Here is a 22,154-nt window from a genome sequence, read left to right on the forward strand (position 1 = left end):
GATTAAAGCTGGTCTGGCAAGGCCCAACTTTGATACTACATTTGCCTAATCACCTAATAAAATTGCATAGGGACTTTCCGGACCCCGAGGATAATTTAATCAACCCCCGGGCCAGTGCTCCTCATGAGTGTTGGTCCAAACTGGACAGACTGCGGGGGCCACCATGGGGCAACTCGAGGTTTGGCACCTGTAGGCTTTTCCATCCGTCGTGTCCTGAGAACGAGATACGCGGCTCCTATCGGGTTCGTCGACACGTCGGGCATTGCTGGATTAGTTTTACCTTTGACGAGATATCTTGTGCATCGGGATTCCGGTGATGCTTTGGGTAATCTCAGAGTTGAGGTTTTCCACTAGGGAATTCGACGAGATCGCAAGCTTCGTGATTGAGGATTTCTATGCGGCTTGTGGTAATTTGTGATGGACTAGTTGGAGCACCCCTGCAGGGTTAAATCTTTTCGGAAAGCCGTGCCCGCGGTTATGTGGCAACGTGGAAACTTTGTTTAACACTGGTTCTAGATAACTTGAAGTTAGCTTAATTAAAACCTGCCAACTGTGTGCGTAACCGTGACTGTCTCTTTCGTGAGTTCCTTCTCCGATCGAGGACACGGTGGGGTTATGTCTGACGTAGGTAGGTGTTCAGGATCATTTATTTGATCAACAGTAGTTCACGTCCGCTATGTGTAGATCTTCCCCCTCTTATTTCTGGTACTCGTAAGTTTAGCCACCAAATATATGCTTAGCCGCTGCTGCAACCTCACCACTTAACCATGCCTCACCCATTAAGCTTTGCTAGTCTTGATACCTTTGGAAATGAGATTGCTGAGTCCCCTGTGGCTCACAGATTACTACAACACCAGTTGCAGGTACAGGTAAAGGTTACTTGACACGAGCGCGTTGATTGTTCATTTGGAGTTGCTTCTTCTTCTTCTTCTTCATCGATCTAGGATGGGTTCCAGGCCGGCAGCCTGGGATAGCAAGGATGGACGTCGTTCTTCTTTTCCCCTTTGTTTTCGTCCGTAGTCGGACCCTGCTCTTACTCTTGATGATTATGTAATGTACTGATGTAGCTTGTGGCGAGTGTAAGCCAATTCTATATATATCTCTTCTTTTCAGTACATGTACTTGTAACGATATCCATTCTTGCGACACGACGAGATGCGCTTCTATCCCTGACGAGGCCTTCGTGACAAATTGAGGATAGGGTCGCATCTTGGGCGTGACAGTGATCCCGGTGTGCCCACTATACCTTGCTCCATTAAAGGAAACTACGTTAGAACTGCGTTGTGCGACCTTACAGCCGGTGTTAGTGTTATGCCTCTCTCTATTTATCATAGGCTTGAACTGGATAAGTTGACACTCACTGAAATCTCTCTGCAAATGGCCGACAAATCAACTGCTTTTCCTATCGGCATTTGCGAGGATGTGCCTGTTGTGGTTGCTAACACCACTATCTTAATAGACTTTGTTATCTTGGATATTCCCGAGGATGATGCCATGGCTGTCATCCTCGGAAGACCCTTTTTAAACACTGCAGGGGCTGTTATAGATTGCAACAAAGGCAATGTCACTTTCCATGTCAACGGTAATGAGCATACGGTGCACTTTCCAAAGAAACAATATGAGCATACGGTGATCAACCCTATTGACGGATTTCTCTCGATGACCATGAGATGGATGAATCAAGGAGTCACAAACCTCTGTTTCAAGCTTTCACTTTCGGTTGCTTAGAAGAAAAATGATAGATTTAATTTAGTTTTCCCTGTTTTCTGTTTTAGCGTCTGGTAGAAAAGTACCCCGAAAATCAAAGTTCTCCGAACGCTCTGAAAATCAAGTTTGATTTTTTCTGGAATATTTGAAAAATACTGGGACAAAGAGTCTGTCTGGGGGTCACACCAGTGGGCCACAAGCCCTAGGGGTGCAGGCACCCCCCCTGGCCGCGCTACCCAGGCTTGTACGGCCCACAGGCACCCCCTCCACTCATGCTTGCTCCCATCCAGTTCTCCTACCTCCAGAAAAAATCGTTTCGCAGCTCAAACCCGTGTTCTTGCACCTCTTGCTAGGATTTTCGATCTCTTTGCTCAAATCACCGTTCTCCGAACCGTTTTTGGGAAATTACTCGGTAAGTGACTCCTCCATTGGTCCAATTAGTTTTTGCTCTAGTGCCTTGTACTCCACGTATTTTTGCTGCCTTGGTGACCATGTTCTTGAGTTTTGCATGCTGATTCTAGCTGGTCCCAAGTAGTTTTGTTGAGTAATATGGTCTCTAGGCACTAGTGGGAGTAGTTGCTACAAGTTTCGTTGAGCCTTATTCACCTTCTCTTAGAATCACCAAAAAAAATTTAGAAATTTTCAGAGATAGAAAAGGGAAAAGATGAGGAGTTTCTTGAGAGGCTCGTCAAGCCGTGACCCCAAGGATGATGGGAGTGAGAAGAAGCCCAAGTATCCGGTCCCTCGAGTCGCGGGAGTTCGAGCGTGCGAGTGGCCAAGCGACGTGTTCTTACGCGCCGCTGGAATTTATGAGGACTTTTATCACTTGGTGGAGAACGCAAGCCTTACCGCCTTCGTTGAAGATAAGTGTTCGCGGTACCTCCTCCTCACTAATATCTTCGTACAAAGCTTTAACTTCTATCTGAGGAAGAATCCTCCTATGGTTGAGTTTAAACTTTATGATGTCCCCCAGCGCATGTCACTCCAGGATTTTTGCAATGTTTGCAAATTACCTTACGTTGGGGATATTCATGAACCTCGTCCACGGGACTTGGAAGCTTTTATCGGTACGATTGCTGTAGGAGAGGAGAGAGGAGTGTCTTGCGCTAGAGATGCTAGCATTCATTTTCCCGTGCTTCGGTACTTCTCACTATTTGTGGGAAAATGTTTGATTGGTCGTGGGAAAGTTGGGTCACTTAGTTCCCCGGATCTTGCGGTCTTGCGCGAAGCCCTTTATAATGATAAAGCTTATAGCTTGGGTGCTATAGTAGCGCAACGGTTGAACCTGAACCGTTCTAAGGGTGTTGTCTATGGAGGTATCTACGCTACTCGTCTTGCCAGATATTTTGAGATACCTATTAGACTAGAGGAAGAAGAAGAGGTTCTTCTTCCCGAGAGATATCTAGATTACGATAGCATGGTTCGCCGTGACTTTCTTGATAGAGATATAGGTGGTAGGATGATTTATAACCTGGTGTTTAGTCAGGGTACTCGTCAGACTATTACTTTGCCTGCTTCTTCTTTGTTCAATCTTCATGCAGGCAGGTACACTATTATGCCCTCGGACATCTACGCATATTGGGGCCTGGCCCAACCACAGTTGCTCGTGCCCGAGCCGCCGGTCGAGTACGAGACGCCAGTTTATCAGTGGGAGCCAGAGGAGCTCACACAGCAGTGGCATCCTCAGTCCACTCCGGAGAACCCAGGAGTTGGTTATTTCCCTCCTTGGGAGTAGACCAAGTTAGGCCAAAAGCCTAAGCTTGGGGGAGTACGTGTTCTCACCGACTTTACATTCTTGCTTATGCTTTCACTTTGTTAGCCGGTGTTCACACTTTTCCACTGTACCATCCATGCTAGTTTATTTTATTTTTCTCGTTTTCTTTTTGTGTGTCTGTCTAGTTTGAGAAAACCCAAAAAGATTTTCTTTCTCTTCTTTTGCTTGTTGGGAGCTTTCCCGCGTAGATAGTTTTCTTTTTCTTTGGGTCAAGATAGAAGATATTGGTTACACTGTTTAGTGGCTCTTGCATGCATACATGTTTAGCTTTCAAAGAGCCATATTACTTTGTCTTCTCCTTTGTGTTTGCCTGCAGATTCCAGCTTTAGTCCAATGCACGAGCACGCTTATTATTGTTCACATCGTTCGGTCGTGCAAGTGAAAGGCAATAATGACGATATATGATGAAGTGATTGAGCCTGGAAAAGCTGGTATGAACTCGATCTATTTTGTTTTTTAAATATGACTAGCTCATCATGCCTAATTCAGCTTTGTTGTGAGAAACATGTTTGCAATGACAACTTAGAGATCATAGTTGCTTATGCCATGCTTATTTAGCTAGGAGCTTATAATGGTTTGTCTTGGATGCCCACATGAATGTTGAGATGACTATGATGTAGTATGATAGGATGGTATCCTCCTTTGAATGTTTCAAGTGGCTTGACTTGGCACATGTTCACGCATGTAGTTGAAACAAAATCAACATAGCCTCTATGATGTTCATGTTCATGGTGATTTATGTCCTCCTCATGCTTGCACTCGATGTTAGTTAATCTCAATGCATTTTGATGACTGTTGTCGCTCTCTAGTTGGTCACTTCCCAGTCTTTTGCTAGCCTTCGCTCTCTAGTATGTCCTCCTCATACTGCTTGTGCATCCACCTCCCATAAACCCAAGTTGTGCCATATGAGTCCACTATACCTACCTATGTGCGGTATCTACCTGCCGTTCCAAGTAAATTTGCATGTGCCACTCTCTAAATCTTGAAGAAATAATTTGTTTTGCATGCCCGAACCGCTCATGTGGTGACACGGGGCTATTGGTATCTTCCATGCTAGGCGTGTTATCCCCGATATGTGTTTATTCACTATCATTCACGAGAAAGGGGCCGGTAATTGGAATTCCTAGTTCCATGCTCAAATCGAAAAGATAATTGTAAACAAAACTCCCCCAGGATTGATGTTGGTATGGACGGTACCCGAGGATTCGGCTAGCCGTGGAGTGTGATTGATTGGTGGTGGGGGAGTCAAAACTTTACTTTTCTGTTTGGAAACCGCCTATAGCATGTGTAGCATGGAAGATGTTGAGAACTCTTAGTCATTGCGTTGACAATGAAAGCATGCCACCCAAAATTATTATCTCTGTTTTCAAAGCTTGAGCTCTAGCACCTCTGCAAATCAATGCTTCCCTCTACGAAGGGCTTGTCTATTTATGTTCGTGTTGAGTCATCCTCCTCTTACAAAAGCACCAATTAGAGAGCACCTCTGTCATTTTTATGCTTTGCTTTTAACTGTGTTGAGTATGACTATGACTGGATCTTCATTGCCATGAATTAGAATGTTTAGTCAGCCCTTGGTCTTTTAAGGTGCTCTGCATTTATGTTTTGCGGTCTCAGAAAGAGCTAGCGAGATACCATCTATTCGTACTGCTTCATGTTGTTTTGATTGAAGTGTTGACACTTGAGGCTTATTATTATTTGCTCGCTAGTTGATTATGCCATTGATATGAGTTTACCGTGAGACCTAGATGTCATTTTCTTTTGTGGTTTGCTTCTGATGTTGCTGAAATTCTGGTTGTGAGTTAGACATAGTTGCAACAACAAGATCAAACAGAGTTCGTCAAAGTTTTTCTTTTGTCTCTCTCAGTTTGTCAACTGAGTTGCTTGAGCACAAGCAAGGCTTTAAGCTTGGGGAGTTGATACGTCTCCGTCGTATCTACTTTTCTGAACTCTTTTGACCGTGTTTTGGACTCTAATTTGCATGATTTGAATGGAATTAACCCGGACTGACGTTGTTTTCAGCAGAATTGCCATGGTGTTGTTTTTGTGCAGAAACGAAAGTTCTCGGAACGTCCTGAAAATTTACGGAGATTTTTTCTGGAATAAAAGAAAAATACGTGCGCAAAGTTCCACGTGAGGGGGCGTGCGAGTGGGCCACAAGCCCCTGGGTCGCGGCCACCCCCTATGGACGCGCCATGAGGGCTTGTGGGGCCCACGTGGCACCACCGCCCCCAATCTCAGTCCTATATCTTCCGTTTCGCCTGAAAAAAAATCAAAAAGAAGGTTTCATCGCGTTTTGCGATACGGAGGCGCCGCCACATCCTGTTCTTCATGTGGAGGGTAGATCTGGAGTCCGTTTCGGGCTCCGGAGAGGGGAAATCGTCGCCATCGTCATCATCAACCTTACTCCATCGATAATTCCATGATGCTCTTCATCGTTCGTGAGTAATCTCATCGTAGGCTTGCTGGACGGTGATGAGTTGGATGAGATCTATCATGTAATCGAGTTAGTTCTTGACGGGGATTGTTCCCTAGTATCCACAATGTTCTAGATTGATGTTGCTACTACTTGGCTATGCTTAATTCTTGTCACTAGGGCCCGAGTGCCATGATTTCAGATCTGAACCTATTATGTTGTCGCCAATATATGTGTTTTTTAGATCCTGTCTTGCAAGTTGTAGTCACCTACTATGTCTTATGACCCGGCAACCCTAGAGTGACAATAGCCGGAACCACTCCCGGAGATGACCATAGTATGAGGAGTTCATGTACTCACCGCGTGTTAATGTGTTGGTCTGGTTCTTTATTAAAAGGAGAACCTTAATATCCCGTAGTTTCCATTAGGACCCCGCTGCCACGGGAGGGATGGACAATAGATGTCATGCAAGTTCTTTTCCCTAAGCACGTATGACTACATGCGGAATACATGCCTGCATTAGATTGATGAACGGGAGCTAGCCACATATCTCTCCGTGTTATAGTTGTTACATGATGAATCACATCCGTCACACTCATCCATCACCGATCCACTGCCTACAAGTCTTTTACTACTGGTTCTCGCTACGTTACTTTGCCTATGCTTGTCCCTTGCTACAAGAGGGATTGGGCTACTTTGTTGCTGCTGTCACTTTGCTGCCGTCACTACTGCTGTTACTTGTTACTTTGTTGTTGCTGCTACTGTTCCTTGCTACTCCGTTGTTACTTGTTGCAAGACTTTGTTGGCACTAACATCCCGTCAACAGGGCCTTTTCTGGCGCAGTTGCTGGGAAGTGTCAAAGCTTTTACTTGCGCCTTTGATACAATAGTTAGGAATAGTCTGCCTTGTCACCAGATCGTTTCTGGCGCCGTTGTTATCATACTACCTTGCTGCTGATACTTTGCTTGCAGACACTAATCTTTCAGGTGTGGTTGAATTGACGACTCAGCTGCTAATACTTGAGAATATTCTTTAGCTTCCCCTTGTGAGCGAATCAATAAATTTGGGTTGAATACTCTACCCTTGAAAACTGTTGCGATCCCATACGTTTGTGGGACATCAAGGGCCATGTGACATTCTGTCTGAGGCTCTGAAAACCAAAGGCCCCCCCATCCGTGCAAGGGATTTAGAGGTCAATGTCCCACACAAGAGGGATTTCTCATTGAGAAAAGAAGAGAGGCTCGCCATGAAAGTAGCGAGTCATGCAAACAAGCAGAATGACTTGTATGAAAGGTTGAAGATGGACATGTACCCGACAGCTTGGATGGAAATTGAGGAGTCATTGATGATGCAGAGGAATCTAACAATGAGAGATAGCTAGCAGATGCAAGGGGGTGGGCATGAAGGATATTGTTATTGTGCAACAACACCACACAAGAGTAGTTGTGCATCAGCTCACCTGGCAACACTGAGACTGCAGCTGTGCATGATGAGGCTATATCTGATCTATATGGAATGACATGTAGACTGAGGGGTGTATGTACACATTATGAACGTAAGTTAAAATGTGCAAGTGCCTAGGTTTCCCCCCCCCCCCCTCTTGGATGGGGCCTCTTGTTAGACAATGTGACATTGAAGTGGGGTTGTGTGAAGTGCTATGTGACTGAAGTCAAGCCTAGATTGATTAATTTTTCCTAGAATAATGTCCTAGGGGACTATGATGAGCACAAGACCTTGGGAGAAACACTGCTAAGTCGTATACAGTGCCCACGGAAGGAAATAGACCTCATGGATGAAATACCTCAAACCCCCCCCCCCCCCAAAAAAAAGCAACCAATGGCTCCCTTGAACCAGTGACTATCTTCTCGTCACATTAGCTCTTGCATGCTTCCCACGAGGAACCTAATAATTGTAATCCAACGAGTGGGGTATCAACATGTGATCAGCCCGCCCGACGTCCTGTCGTACATGCATGTCATCGTCCGCTCCTGAGCAGCTTGTGGCAAGGCCAACAATTGACGAAGACACACCAATGTTCACATGCCGGCCATTGAAGCAACAGTGGGAGACATGGTGGTATTGCATGCTCAGTAGACCAACCCGATGGAACCGCCTGTTAAGTAGTCTGACACTTCGAACCCCCTGCTCAGAAGTCAGACGGTTTGGAACCGTCTACTAAGCAGTTTGAAGGTCCAAAACCACCTGCTCATCAGTCCAGCGGTTCGCAACCGCTTGATCAGGATATCGATGTGTCGGCACTGCGTGCTCAGCAAACCAATGTGTTGGCACAACCCTCCTAGCACACCTCCACGTTGGCACCACCTGTGCAGAAGCCCGACATAACTTGAACGCTTGGTCAGCAGTCTGATGCTTTTGCTATTGTACCTCAGCAGTCCATCACAACAGTATCGATTTCTCACTAGTCTATTGTAACTTTGTCGTACGTTCATCAACAGGTGTATCATGCATCCAAACCTCACACCAGAAGTGCTCTAGTTAACAAGAGGAAAGGGGACATGGTCGCACCCACGAAGAAGGTGCACATGAAACCGAGGAGGGTTGAGAACCAGAGCATCCTACTAGAAAGACTCTTCAACCAGGACCAAATTAACAAGTTGTTTGGAGTGATGAGTAATCCCCGTTCTGATGGCATGGCCGATGAAAAACCGGGGAAGGTACTTTCTAATAATAAAGTAGACACACTTGGACCATACAAGTACGAGTATGGCCAGTCATTTCTTGTTGGCGAGTACTTTGAGGAGTGTAGTTCCAGTTGCCGCAAGTTACGTAAATATTGCATGGTGAAAATGTCAGAAAAGGATAATAACATTCTGCAAGTCCACTACAATAGTCAGCATTTCTCTCACCTGTCAGGTACCATCAATGTTGAACTCAAGGACTTTCATCACTTCTTCAACTTTGATGTGCTCGCTGCAACTCTTGTTAAATGCTTGATGTTGTAAGTACTTCACAAACTCCGATCAACTTCTTCATACAAGGCTATAAATGAAAAAATTCTAATTGTATTGTATTCCTCTTAGGGGATTGATCGCGCAGAGAACAAAAAAGGAGAATGTGTATTTCGTAGATCCTGATGTTGCAAACATCATTTTATTATTAGGTAGCAATGATCTATGTGCCGAGCCATTGAATAGGTCGTCAAGATCTTGCATTTTGTACTCTAAGCAGAATTCTTCGTTTGGCCATATCATGAATGGTAAGTTAAATATACAACCACACATATATTGGTTGTCTTTTAGTTTTTAACATAGTTCTTTAGTTCATGGTTTTCTTAGTCTGTAGCAATCACTGGATCTTGGTAGTCATTATCTCGGACTGCAACACAATTTACTACCTGGGTTCTCTCACAGAGTCAAAAAAGCTTCAGCATTTGACGCATCTTCATGAATTCATGGATATGTATTGAATTCTTTGATGTTGATATTTTGTATTCATATCTGGTCAAGAATTGAGTATGTGAAAATTCATGTTCATTTGGAGTGTACTTTCAAAGTACATAACTAAATGAGTGAACCAGTTCGACCGTCAACTATCTCTGCAGCACGAGATCTTTTCTCTGGTAAGACACTCAAATTCGTTATTTTCGGCAAATGTATCCAAAAGTTCTCAAATATGTTTTCTTATGCTAATCAAATGATCAAGCTCCTAAATAAACCTCTTTCCTTTTCACTCCAAAGAAGAAATCAACTTACATTGTTAGGTTGTTCCTAAGAGGGTAAATACATGATTAACTCTATAAAAAATAACTTAGTGTCCTCAACAACAAGAAGGGGCCAACCTTTGTGGATACTATGTTTGCAGAGACATGATCTCCCTATGCAGATCTCCTGAATGTTGTAGTAAGTCTGTATATTAATTACTATCTTCTACTCCAGACGCATAGAACATTTTGATATAAAACTCATGTAGTTGATCTTTAAACCGATGTCCCATGAATCGCTCCCCACAGCTGAATTGCTCGCCGTTGGGATATTTGTCAGCAAGTTCTTCATGCAACACTATATCAAGCCCACTCATATGATGAAGATTTCAACATGCCTTTTTGTCCAACAATAAGTATGCATTTAGTTAGTTTTAGAAGCTAAACATATACGTATGGATCCATTATTTTTTATGTGCTCAGGTCTTCATATTTCCTACACTGTCATTATGTACCACATATGTCGACACATTTGTGAAATTTACCTAGCATTTGTTCAATTAAGTATTGTGACGAATTTTGACGAGTGTTCTTCATGTGGAAACTATTTGTTAAATTGCATATCATGGAGAATTTGCTTTTTGCAGGGCGGTTCAAATGCAATATTTTTCCATAACATGTCCATTTAAGCACACATGGTTCAAGTAAATAAGCATGTGGGATCCAGAACAGAAAGCACGCGTCACTCATAGCGCATCCGCGTGTGATCTATAGGAAAAGCACACAAGATATAAACTAAAACATTGGTGATACACAACAAATTGCACACAGTTTACAACACTTCTACGTGTGCGTAGGGAATCCGCAACCGTTTCTGATAGCACATTATCTCACACATGAGCTTAGAGGAAACTGTGCCCGATGCAAAATGCAATCTCACTCGTACATTATTTAGCAAAGTGTGCGATATTATCATGCATGGCAGACGCTTTCCATAGAACAATCGTGTGTGATGATCTAGATATCGCACACAGTTTCTACGACGGCCCGTGTGGCTTCGTTAATATTTTGCAAACGGTTAAGTGTCAAACATCGCTTGTTTTTTATTAGCAATTAGACGCATTTCACTCGTGATAAACTTGTGCGATTGGTCCCCAAATTCCACATGTGTGACCAAGATATAGTGTGAGCTATATGCTACTATATCGCGCACAATTATATTTGGCACAACGTCTGCACCATCGGTCACCATCGCACACGATTTCTGTGTCATGTGGGATGCCCCCCTCCCCCATCGCACACACATCCAAGCGACAGTTTAAACTCCATCATGGAAAGGGGGTAAAAACCATTTGTATAGGACGTCACTGCACCAATGGATTGGCAATGAGTTCAAGCCTAAGGATTAATCAGGCCTTACTCTAAGGTAAGCCATTGATGATCAATGACGAGACATATTTTGATGCTCATCACCGTTGTTTAAACCAGATAATCTTGAAATTTAAAGAAATCACTCTCATATTGCTAATAATGACTAATGAATGTAAGATATCGTGAAATCTTTTGTCTAATTTTTTCCACAGAAAAATACCAAATATGGAGATAAATCATCACTTAAAAGAAACACAAGGAAAGTGGAGAAGGGGCGGAAGGAATATGAGGCGCAACAATCAATCCAGAGCGCAAGACGGTGTCTTGTATGAGCGCACGCGCTCGTACCAGCACTCGTACCAAGTGCCCTCGAGTCTAGGAGGTCCACCCCCAACAACATTTATAAAAGGGACCGACACTAGAATCACGAAGGGGGCGTCGAGAGAACTAAACATCAAGAACACCACTGAAGCCATCGCCCAAATTTATCCTATTTCAATGATATATTTCACATTATGATGCAATTCTAATGCTTTTCTCTCTTAAAATGCAAGGTATACAGAGAGAGGGGAACTATCGGACATATGGAATTCATGACCAAAAATACAACAAAAGAAAAAAAATCCGAAGCTCCTAAAGCAAGGGGGATTTTAAGAAATCATTTTTAGAAAATATGAAGCCAAGAGCCACGAGAGGGGCTAGAGGGGACCCACCAGGGCGCTCGCTACCACCCCAAGCGGTGGGCCCTAAGCCGCCCCACATGGTCGCATGGGCCCCTGGTGGCTCGCCTCCTGATGCCCTTTGACCATAAAATCCCATTACCCTGGACAAAATGATAGAAGTTCCTTGATACTTCCTCTCGTCGTCTGCAAGGTGAAACCTAACTCAAGCACTTTTGCTCTCCCGTCGAGCGATTTTGCCAAGGAAACTTCCCTCCGAGAGGGGGAAATCAAAGTCATTGTCATCACCAACAACACTCTTTTCATTGTTGAGTTCATCATCTTCATCAACATCTTCGTGAGCACCAGCTCATTTCCAAGCCCTAGTTCAACCATTTTGGATATTAAGAGGGGGCGAGGTGCTTGAAAGAAAGTGTGAGAACATGTCAAACTCATGCACCATCCTTCCTAACACAATATCCAAAAAATACCCCCAATCCCATCGCAAGTATGCCAACTGTCACCCTACCCTATTCCCACGGGGTCTGAGGGTCGTGCCCACATGATACAGGGTTAAGTCTCTTGACAGCTCGTGTGCATGGGCTCCTGGCACCGTATGTCCATGGGGTTGTGTGCAATCTCGCTGGGCATCCCGTGCGTGTGGGGTCTCTCACACCCATGCCCATGGGATATGAGGAATTCTCTAGGGCAAAGCTGGCCAAACGGGTCGTGCTTTTTGGGCCGGCCCGGAAGCACGCCACAGGCCAGGCACGACACGGGCTAATCGGGTCGTGCCAGGCATGCAGCCCGCCTCGGGCCGTGCCTGGGCCTGAGGGCTGGGCACGCGGGCCGGCACGGCACGGCCCGTTTACCATATTTACTATTTATTTATATACATATAAGATTAAAAAATAACCTAATAGGCCAAAATCGACCCAAAATACAACCCAATATGTTAAAGTCGGCCCAAGAAACAGCTAAACAGGCCAAAATCAGCCCAAATAACAACCTAAAATTATAAAAAAAACTAACAGGCTAGCGGGCCTGGCGTGCCTGGCGTGCCCACGGGTCGGCCCGTATAGCCTCCGTGTCGTGCCTGGGTCGGGAGGCTGCGCACGTGGGCCGGCACGGCACAGCCCGACTAGTATTCGTGCCTGGGCGGGTCGTGCTGTGTCAGGCCCGTTTATGGCGGGTCGTGCCGGGCCGGCCCGTTTGGCCAGGACTACTCTAGGGTAACCCAGTGCGCGTGGGAATTCTCTAGCAAGACCGGTTAGAGGTTCCTCCAGAAGCTCATTTGCTTGTGGTGTGTAGTGACTAGTGCATTGCAGGAAGAGTTCATATCGCCGATGCGTCATGTGTGTGACGGGAGGTTCAACCAGTGGGTTGTGTTACAATGCGGCGACATTGCCGCTTGGAGTGGAGGAGATGGCTAGGGGAGGAGGGGGGAGACGCCGTATAGGGTTTGGAGCAAGGCTGGCTTTGGAGCGAGCCCCAAATTTTGACGACCGCGACATATATGTTGATTTTGTTAGAGTGTTATTTTGTACTAATCATAATGTTATTATGACGGTTTGGCTAATATAGCGACTCTGCTAGAGTTGCTATTGGTTACTTTTCGTGCACGCAAAAATCATGAAGGCATCGCTCCTGATTGAATTTATGGGCACATGTTCTCAGCTTAAAATTACAAGCGCTAATCCCTGCTCCGACTTTGTTATTTGTCAACTAATGTGGTAACGTTCAGATAAGGAGAGACCGGCTAGTTTAGCTCCTAGTACTTGTTAATAACCCCGGGCTCGCGTGACCGTTGGAGGATTAGAATAACAATGAGGAGCATATCCATCATATGCAATGCGTTAGACTGTTTATTATAGTTAAATGTTTCACTCTCGTACGTGCTCCTTTTTGTGTTTCAACTTGGGTTCTTTGGTAAAAATATATATTAGTATGAAATTCCCTTTAATTAATAAATAAGTCGCTGTGTAAAAAAAAATGATGTTTCAAGTAAAATACCTTCAGTATGAAATTCTTGTCATTAACACGCATGAATGTACGAGTGGACAAGATCCTTCCTTGTGTTAATTGTGGTGGTGTTGCTTTCAGATGGAAACTAATTGAAGGCCCCATCCAGTCCAGTCGAGTCCAGACCATGCATCCTGTGCAAGCTTATGCACAATGATGATGCTGAATAGCAAGGTGGACATGAGCATTAGCTAGCAGAAGCTGGTAGGTAGTACTACAATCCAAAGCAAAGCACAAGCAGGTCGGTCGATGGATCGATCATAAGAGAAAAGTTAGCGTGCATGCATGCATGCATTGCTGAAAATTATCATTCATGATGCACTGCATTCTTGGGAATATTATCATTATGCTCAAATCCTGGTCCATCCAGCTAATTATTTGCTACGCCGATGCATCAATTTCACCTACTCCTACTACTCTTGTGTTTATCATTCATCTAATTAGAGGTGTTGGCACGCATGTTTTGTTACCCTACACAATGAGAACGTGTCTGCTTGGGATTTGTTTGTCTGGCCAAAATTGAACTAGACATAGACCATACATGTGGGAATGCATGAAGTGAAATGTTAAAGCAAATGAAGAATGGAATGGAAGCAAACAAATGTAAGAGAGTTTGTATGGAATGTGCAACAAGAGTCCAAGATGGGGGAAAGGGTAAAAGCAAAAGAGAAGAGAGAGGAGAGGGACAGGGGCAAGAAAGGAAAAGTGAAAAAGAAAAGGAAGGGAAAGAGGTCACCATCACTGCCCCTGCCTAATGAGGTCTGTCTCTTTTGCCTGCTCAGCTCATCACCTCTCCCAGTCCCAGTTGAGTTGAGGGCTCAAAACACCACAGCAGTAGAGAACACAATAGAAGAATATAACACAAGAGTCTTCCATTCCACTCCTCATCTTGTCTTTCTCCCACATCACAAGTTTCTTTCTTTCTTCAGGCAAAACACATCAGTCTTCTTGAGTAGGAATTCAGTTCGTCAATGGCAATGGTGCTGCCTCCTTGCCCTTGCCCTTGATAGATTGATAGACGAGCGAGTGGGGTAGTCCGTCAATGGATCAGCCGGTGCCCTCCATCTGCGGCCTCCACCCGGGCATCGCCGTCACCGGCTTCTGCTCCGCCTGCCTCCGCGAGCGACTCGCCGGCCTCCACCCCAGCGACCCCGCCGACTCGGCGGAGCTCCGCCGCTGCAAGTCCTTCTCCTACGCCCGCTCCGCCGCCGCCTACTTGGAGCCGCAGCGCCGCTCCTGCGACGCCCGCGGCGCCGCCGCCCTCTTCCACCAAGACCTCGCGGGGGAGGAGGAACATCTTCCACCAACAACGGCGGCCCGGCCCATGAAAGACCACATCCACCAAGAGTCCTCCTCCAAGAAGACCGCCGGCACATTCGGGGGGCTGGGCAAGAAATGGCAGGAATGGCGCCGCAAGAGCAAGCTCAAGAAGCAGGAGCAGGGGGGCATCACCAGCAGCAGGGCCGCCATGCCGCACGAGAATCTCCGGCACCGCAGCTTCCGCGACACGCGCTCCGAGGTCGCCGTCGACGCGCTCGGCCGGCGCTCCGTCGATGTGGACACCCTCCTCTCGATGGACCCCGGCCGCATCTCGGTGGATGAGCCCCGAGCTTCTTGCGACGGCTACCACGGCGTACGGTTACGCATTCCCCCGATGCTGTCCCTGGTCGAGGATGCGCCCATCCCACGCTCTGATGGCCAAATCCCCGTGGAGGAAGACGAGGACACCGAGCCCGGCGGCTGCGCCCAGACAAGGGATTACTACTTGGACTCCTCCAGCTCCAGCAGGAGGCGCCGGAGCGTGGACCGCTCGTCCTTCTCCAGCCGCAAGTCATTCTCCGATGCCAGTGAGCTGCCCAGGATGATGGCTGGTGCCACTGCCAATGCCAATGCCAATGCCCGGGTTTCGCCGGCCATTGGTGCCGAGTTCTATCAGTACCACCACGCTCAGAGTCAGAGTGTTCTTGACCATAACCAGCAGTGGGAGCAGGGACCGAATTCTTATTCTCTCCGGGATGATGATATGTCAGGGAGCATTGATCCGGCGGCATTCCAGGATGGCATCCCTCTGCCGGCTAAGAAGTCTAAGAAGTGGATCAAAGGGTGGAACATCTGGGGTCTCATACATAAGAAGAGCAGCACCAAGGAATCTGAAGCCACCAGTTTGGCCAACAGATCATTCTCAGAAAAGTGGCCGGAGCTCCGTGCAAGGGGATACAATGGGCAGATGCTCAGGTGCAACAGCAGCGTAAGCGCAAGGAGCTCCTTCGGTAATAGTGGAGCAGCAATGGGCGGTGTGAGCGGGAGGAGGAGCAATGTGGAAATGCATGTTAATGGCTTAGGGAGGATGAGGAAGGAGGAGGTTTTACTCGAGAGGAATTTCAGTGCAAGGTACACGCCTTGCACGGTTGATAATGGTGCCATCCCTTATCCAGTCGGAGGTACCCAATTCAACCGGCGAAATCAGAATGGGATGCCCGGGAAAGGAAGGCCTGCTCGTTCATCCAATTTGCCTCGTAGCTCACTTGGAATGTACTGATGTAGCAGTGATGAAGGCAGGTTTATGTTCTTCTCCATCTTCATCCAATGTGCCTTGGCTACAATGTGCATAGCTATGGTAGTAGCGTCATCAAAATCAACTTTTTATAGGCTCAGAAGAAAAGGTCGTCAGGTGAAGTGGTGATGCTGTTGGATTATATACCTTACTTAGTCTTATTTCCTACTGGGCTTGGGAGTGGAGCATAGCATTTAACTTTACACCCTTGTATAAGATATGCCATATGTATGTTTGCTTTTCTCAATTGAATTCAAGTTAGCATTCTGGCAATAGCAATAACATGATGTAGGGGCTATGGAATCAAATGCCGATAATCTTATTGGTGTTGTAAGATGTTTTGGATCTTGTTTGAGATTGACAGCAAGAAAATTGCAGGGTCCTTGTTACAGCCTAGCAGCATGTCAGGTTTTCTCCATAAATCTTAAATCCGTTACAACTTCATTTCTTCCTTAAGCTGTGCTTATGTTACTTTTAGGGCTACCTAGGTTGCTTGTTTTCAGGTTATTGTAAAAAAATACATTATTCTGCTGGATAAATCAGATAATTGTTATGTTATCTAAGGATCCTATCGCATTTCCCTTATGTTTCAGAATGAAGTTGTTATGACCGGCATCGTTTATAGCCGGAGGAGGCCCAATGGGCCGGTTTAGTTAGGGGCTTAGCCCAAATTATTTTATTTTTATTAGCATCAAGATTATATAAACAGTTGTAAGACACCCTTCTGAAATTAAGCAATAAGACATACTCCATCCGTCCCAAAATAACTGTCTTAAGCTTAGTACAACTTTATACTAGAGCTAGTATAAAGTTGAGACAATTATTTTGGGACGGAGGGAGTATTATATTGTCCGGCTTCGAGAGGAGCCGGAATCCCTAACCCTAGTCGCCGCCTCTTCCATCGCTGTTGCCTCCCCACAGCGCGAGACGGCGCCCTCGCGCCGGCCGCCGCGCTCACGCCCACGCCCACGCCAGCTTCCCTCCTACCCTTACAATTTCAGGCAGAGGCAGTAGGATCCTAACTCGTACCAGTTTGGTATCAGGAAGCTTTGGTTCGGTCATGTCTTCGCCGCCACCACCACCGCCTCGATGACCACCACGGATGGCGCCCCGCACGTGCCCGTGTCGGTCACCTCGCCGTGCCGCTTCCTACCGTCCTCACCCCGGAGGAGATCGTAGGAGCGATCCGCGACCTCACCACCGCCGTCCAGGGGATCCGCCTCTACCTGGCCGGCCCCTACGGGCCGCCGCCAGTCGCGCCAACAACCGCCGCCAACGGGTCGTTGTTGCTGTTGTGGCAGTCGCCGCACCAGGCGGCATCTATCGCGCTCGCCGGGCCGCTGCAGCCGACGCTACTGTTGTCGTCGCCGCCACCCTCCGTCGGGCCGCTGCAACGACGATGCTGCTGTCGTCGCCGCCACCCTCCGCCGGGCCGGGCCCTACCTCGGCGCCAGGGCTCCCTATCCACCAGCTCTAGGTTTCCCCCCTCGCCGTCGCCGCTACCGACCTGGGTGACTGGGATGTCGCAGCCGGTATACACGACGGCCTCGGCGCCGTCGCACATCCAGTCACCACCGGCGCCACCCCCGCAGTACGGCGAGACCTCTAGCTTCGCGGGTTCTTACGCCGGCCCCGACGGTTACCCGGCGCCGACCCCCGCACTTCTCCGCGCCGACGAGCCGTACCACCACGGCGCCCATACCCACACGTCGTCGCGTTTCACCAAACTAGACTTAGCCACCTACAACGGCACCGAGGACCCCCTGAACTGGCTCAACCAATGTGACCAGTCCTTCCGAGGGCAACGAACGCTAGCGTCGGACCGCAGTTGCTCGCTTCGTATCACCTCCGAGGCGCCGCACAGACGTGGTATTACGCTCTCGAGTAGGACGAGGGCGGCATGCCTCCATGGGAGCGTTCCCGCGAGCTCTGCCTCCGATCCAAGGAAGCCGGCTTGCGGAGCTTGGCCACCTACCCTTCACCTCCACGGTGCAGGACTTCGCTGACCGCTTCGAGGCCCTGGCGTGTCACACGCCCGGCGTGACGGATCGCCAGCGGGCCGAGCTCTTCGTGGGCGGTCTGTCGGATCACATCCGAGTGGATGTGGAGTTGCGGGGCCCCCAAGACCTCCAAATGGCCATGTGTTACGCCCGTGCCTTCGAGCGTCGCGCGCAGGCCCTGCAGCAGGCGTCGCCGGCTCGGGGCGCCCGGTAGCTAGGAAGGCCGGCCCCGACACCACTAGCGTCGGGGCGCCCGCCTCCGGCCTCTACGGCGACCCCTGCTCCAGCCACGACGCGGCCCTTCCGTCGGCTCACCCCGGCCGAGCAGCTCGAGTGCCGTCGCCAGGGGCTTTGCTATAACTGCGACGAGCCCTACGTGTCGGGCCACGTATGCCCGCACCTCTTCTACTTGGAGACGGCTGACTACGTCGAGGAGGGCACCATCACTGATGGGCTCGGTGACTTGCCCACCCTAGTTGTGGCGGAGGCCACACCGGCGCCAGCTCCTGCGACGGCTCTCGTGGTCTCCCTTCATGCTCTCGCGGGCATCCGAGACGAGTGGACTATGCTCTTACCGGTGATGATCAACGGCGAGCGCCCGATGGCCCTCTTGGATACGGGCTCCACGCATAACTTCCTACCTGAGTCGACCACGCACCGCTTAGCGCTCCAGCCGACGGGCGGGGAGCACCTCCGGGTCACCGTGGCTAACGGCGACCGCGTCCGGTGCCATGGGATTGCGCGGAACGTGCCCATCACCATCGACGATGAGCACTTCACCATCATGTGCGCCGACATTGACTTGGGCTGCTTTGACTTCATCCTCGGCGTCGACTTCTTGAGGACCCTCGGTCCCATCCTCTGGGACTTCGACGCCATGTCGATGACCTTCTGGCGCCAGAGTCACCGCATCCGGTGGGTGGCGCCTCCCCAGCGACGCCGCAGCTCCAGCTGGCAGTGACTACTACAGGGCCCGAGCAACCCATGTTGGATCATCTCTTGCAGCAGCACCGCGACCTCTTCGGCGAGCCTCAGGGCCTTCCGCCAGCCCGGGTGTATGACCACCGCATTCATCTCCTGTCGGGCATGGCACCGGTTGCGGTGCGCCCCTACCGCTACCCCCAGTTGCAAAAGGATGAGCTGGAGCGGCAGTGCACGCTCATGCTCGCCTTGGGCATCATCCGGATTTCCACGTCGTCGTTTTCGGTGCCGGTCCTCCTCGTCCGTAAGTCGGAAGGCACGTGGCGCTTCTGGATCAACTACCGCACCCTGAATACCCTGACGCTCAAGGACAAATTTCCTATTCCAGTCGTCGACGAGCTCTTGGATGAGCTACATGGGGTGCGCTTCTTCACCAAGCTCGACCTCCGTTCGGGCTACCACCAGGTGCGGATGCACCCGGACGAGGTCGCGAAGACTGCGTTTCGGACTCATCACGACCACTTTGAGTTCTTGGTGATGCCTTTTGTCCTCTCCAACGCTCCGGCGACCTTTCAGGCCTTGATGAACGATGTCCTCTGCCCCTACTTGCGTCGATTTGTGCTTGTTTTCTTCGATGACATTCTTATCTACAACGCCTCTTGGGCAGAGCACCTTTAGCACGTCGCCATCGTCTTCAACGAGCTTCAGGCGCATCATCTTCATCTTAAGCGCTCGAAGTGCTCGTTTGGCACGCCTTCCGTCGCCTACCTCGACCATGTCATCTCGGCCAAGGGTGTTGCTATGGACACCGACAAGGTGGCGGTTGTCGCGGCCTGGCCGACGCCGCACTCACCGCGGGCTCTCCGCGGCTTCCTGGGCCTCGCGGGGTACTACCGGAAATTCATCCGGGAGTTCGCCCTGTTGCGACACGACGCCTTCGCCTGGGTTGCGGAGGCAATAGAGGCGTTCGAGGCCCTCAAGCAGGCCCTCGCGACAGGCCCCGTCCTCCAGATGCCCGACTTTGACCGGCCGTTCATGGTGGACTGCGACGCCTCCGGTGTGGGGTTCGGCGCCGTTCTTTATCAGGGCGACGGGACGCTTGCGTTCTTCAGCAGGCCTTTCGCCGCGCGCCATCATAAGCTCGCGGCTTGGTGCAAGCTGTGTGTTCACTACAACCTTATTAGACCAGATGTTATCTACCGTGCCGCAGCATCAGTGGATGAGCAAGCTCTTTGGCTTCGACTTCACCGCCGAGTATCGTCTGGGCCGCCTTAACACCGCGGTCGACGCCCTGTTCCACTGGGACGCCGACCACGACGCAAACGCCGGCGACTCCGACGGGGCGGCTCTCTGCATCCGCTCGGGGCCCTCCTTCGCCCTCCTTGACAACATCCGCCAGGCTACCGCGGACGCGCGGGACGCTCATCTCCTTCAGCAGCGCCTCGACGCCGACGACCTGTCCGAGCTGTGGCGTTTGGCAGACGACTTGCTCCTACATGGGCGTTGCCTCTTCGTGTTGGATCACGGCGATCTCTGTCACTAGGTTCTGCTGCTGACACACTCGGTCGACCACGAGGGTGTGCAAAAGACTCTCCACCATCTCCGTGCCGATTTCCACATCCCTGGCGATCGGACCTTGGTCCAGGACTGGGTGCGGTCTTGTGTTACGTGCCAGCGTAACAAGACAGAGACAGTACGCCCGGCTGGGTTCCTACAGCCCTAGGAGGTGTCCTCTCAAGTCTGGGCCGATATCTCCATGGACTTCATTGAGGGCCTCCCAAAGGTGGGTGGCATGTCTGCCATCCTCACGGTGGTCGACCGCTTCTCCAAGTACGCTCACTTCATCGCGCTCGGCCATCCCTACACGGCTGCCTCCGTGGCTCGTGCCTTCTTCGACGACATTGTCCGCCTCCATGGGTTTCCATCTTGGATCATCAGCAGCCGGGACCCGGTGTTCACGGGGCATGTTTGGCGTGATCTCTTTCGACTGGCGGGCGTGAAGCTCCGCCTGAGTACGGCCTTCCATCCTTAGACGGACGCCAATCCGAGGTGGTCAACAAGGTGATTGCCATGTATTTGAGTTGTGTTACAGGTGATCGTCCTCGTGCTTGGGTGGATTGGCTCGCATGGGCGGTGTACTGCTACAACACCTCTTATCACTCCGCCATGCGTGCCACGCCGTTCGAGGCGGTATATGGCCGACCGTCCCCGCCCATCCTGGCGGTTGACCCTGAGACGGCTAGGACCGAGGCGACGGGCGATCTTCTTCGCAGCATGGACGAGATGCTTGCGGAGGTGCGCCAACGCCTTCTCCAGGCCCAGCAACTGTCGAAGCGGTACTATAATGACCATCACCGAGAGGCAGAGTTTGTAGTGGGCGACTGGGTGTGGCTGCACCAGTCCCTGGACCCCGAGCGCTAAGCGCAAGCTGGGCCCTCGCTACGCGGGGCCATTTTATGTGGTGGAGCGCATAGGCAAGGTGGCCTACCGGCTCCAGCTTCCGACCGGTGTCAGCATCCATGACGTGTTTCATGTGGGGTTGCTGAAGCCCTTCCATGGAGACCCGCCAGTCGCCACACCGGTGCTACCTCGGACCTCCGACGGGCGCCTTCTTCCAGGACCGGCCAAGGTGTTGCAGGTCCAGCAGCGTCGTGGAGTGTGGCATTTATTGATCCAGTGGCAAGGCCTTCCGAAGGAGGATGCCACTTGGGAGCAATTAGAGGAGTTCCGCCGATATTTTCCAGACTTCCAGCTCGAGGACGAGCTATTTGCGCAGGCGGGGAGAGATGTTATGACCGGCAACGCTTATAGCCGAAGGAGGCCCAATGGGCCCGTTTAGTTAGGGGCTTAGCCCAACTTATTTTATTTTTATTAGCATCGAGATTATATAAACAGTTGTAAGACACCCTTTGAAAATTAAGCAATAAGACATATTCTATTGCCCGGCTCCCAGAGGAGCCGGAATCCCTAACCCTAGCCGTCGCCTCTTCCATCGCCACCGCCTCCCCACCGCGCGAGACGGCGCCCTCGCGCCATCCGCCGCGCTCACGCCAGCTTCCCTCCTACCCCTAC

General features: G+C 49.6%; 1 protein-coding gene across 1 annotated transcript; it reads left to right on the plus strand.

Annotated features, from left to right (window-relative positions):
- Positions 1–14,349: 14,349 nt before the first annotated feature.
- LOC123448226 (protein OCTOPUS-like) lies at positions 14,350–16,557 on the plus strand. Its single transcript, XM_045125055.1, has one exon. The coding sequence runs from the start codon at positions 14,650–14,652 to the stop codon at positions 16,144–16,146; it is 1,497 nt and encodes a 498-aa protein (XP_044980990.1). The 5' UTR covers positions 14,350–14,649; the 3' UTR covers positions 16,147–16,557.
- Positions 16,558–22,154: the final 5,597 nt, after the last annotated feature.

The sequence above is a fragment of the Hordeum vulgare genome, chromosome 4H (genome assembly GCF_904849725.1).
Source record: "Hordeum vulgare subsp. vulgare chromosome 4H, MorexV3_pseudomolecules_assembly, whole genome shotgun sequence".
NCBI lineage: Eukaryota > Viridiplantae > Streptophyta > Magnoliopsida > Poales > Poaceae > Hordeum > Hordeum vulgare.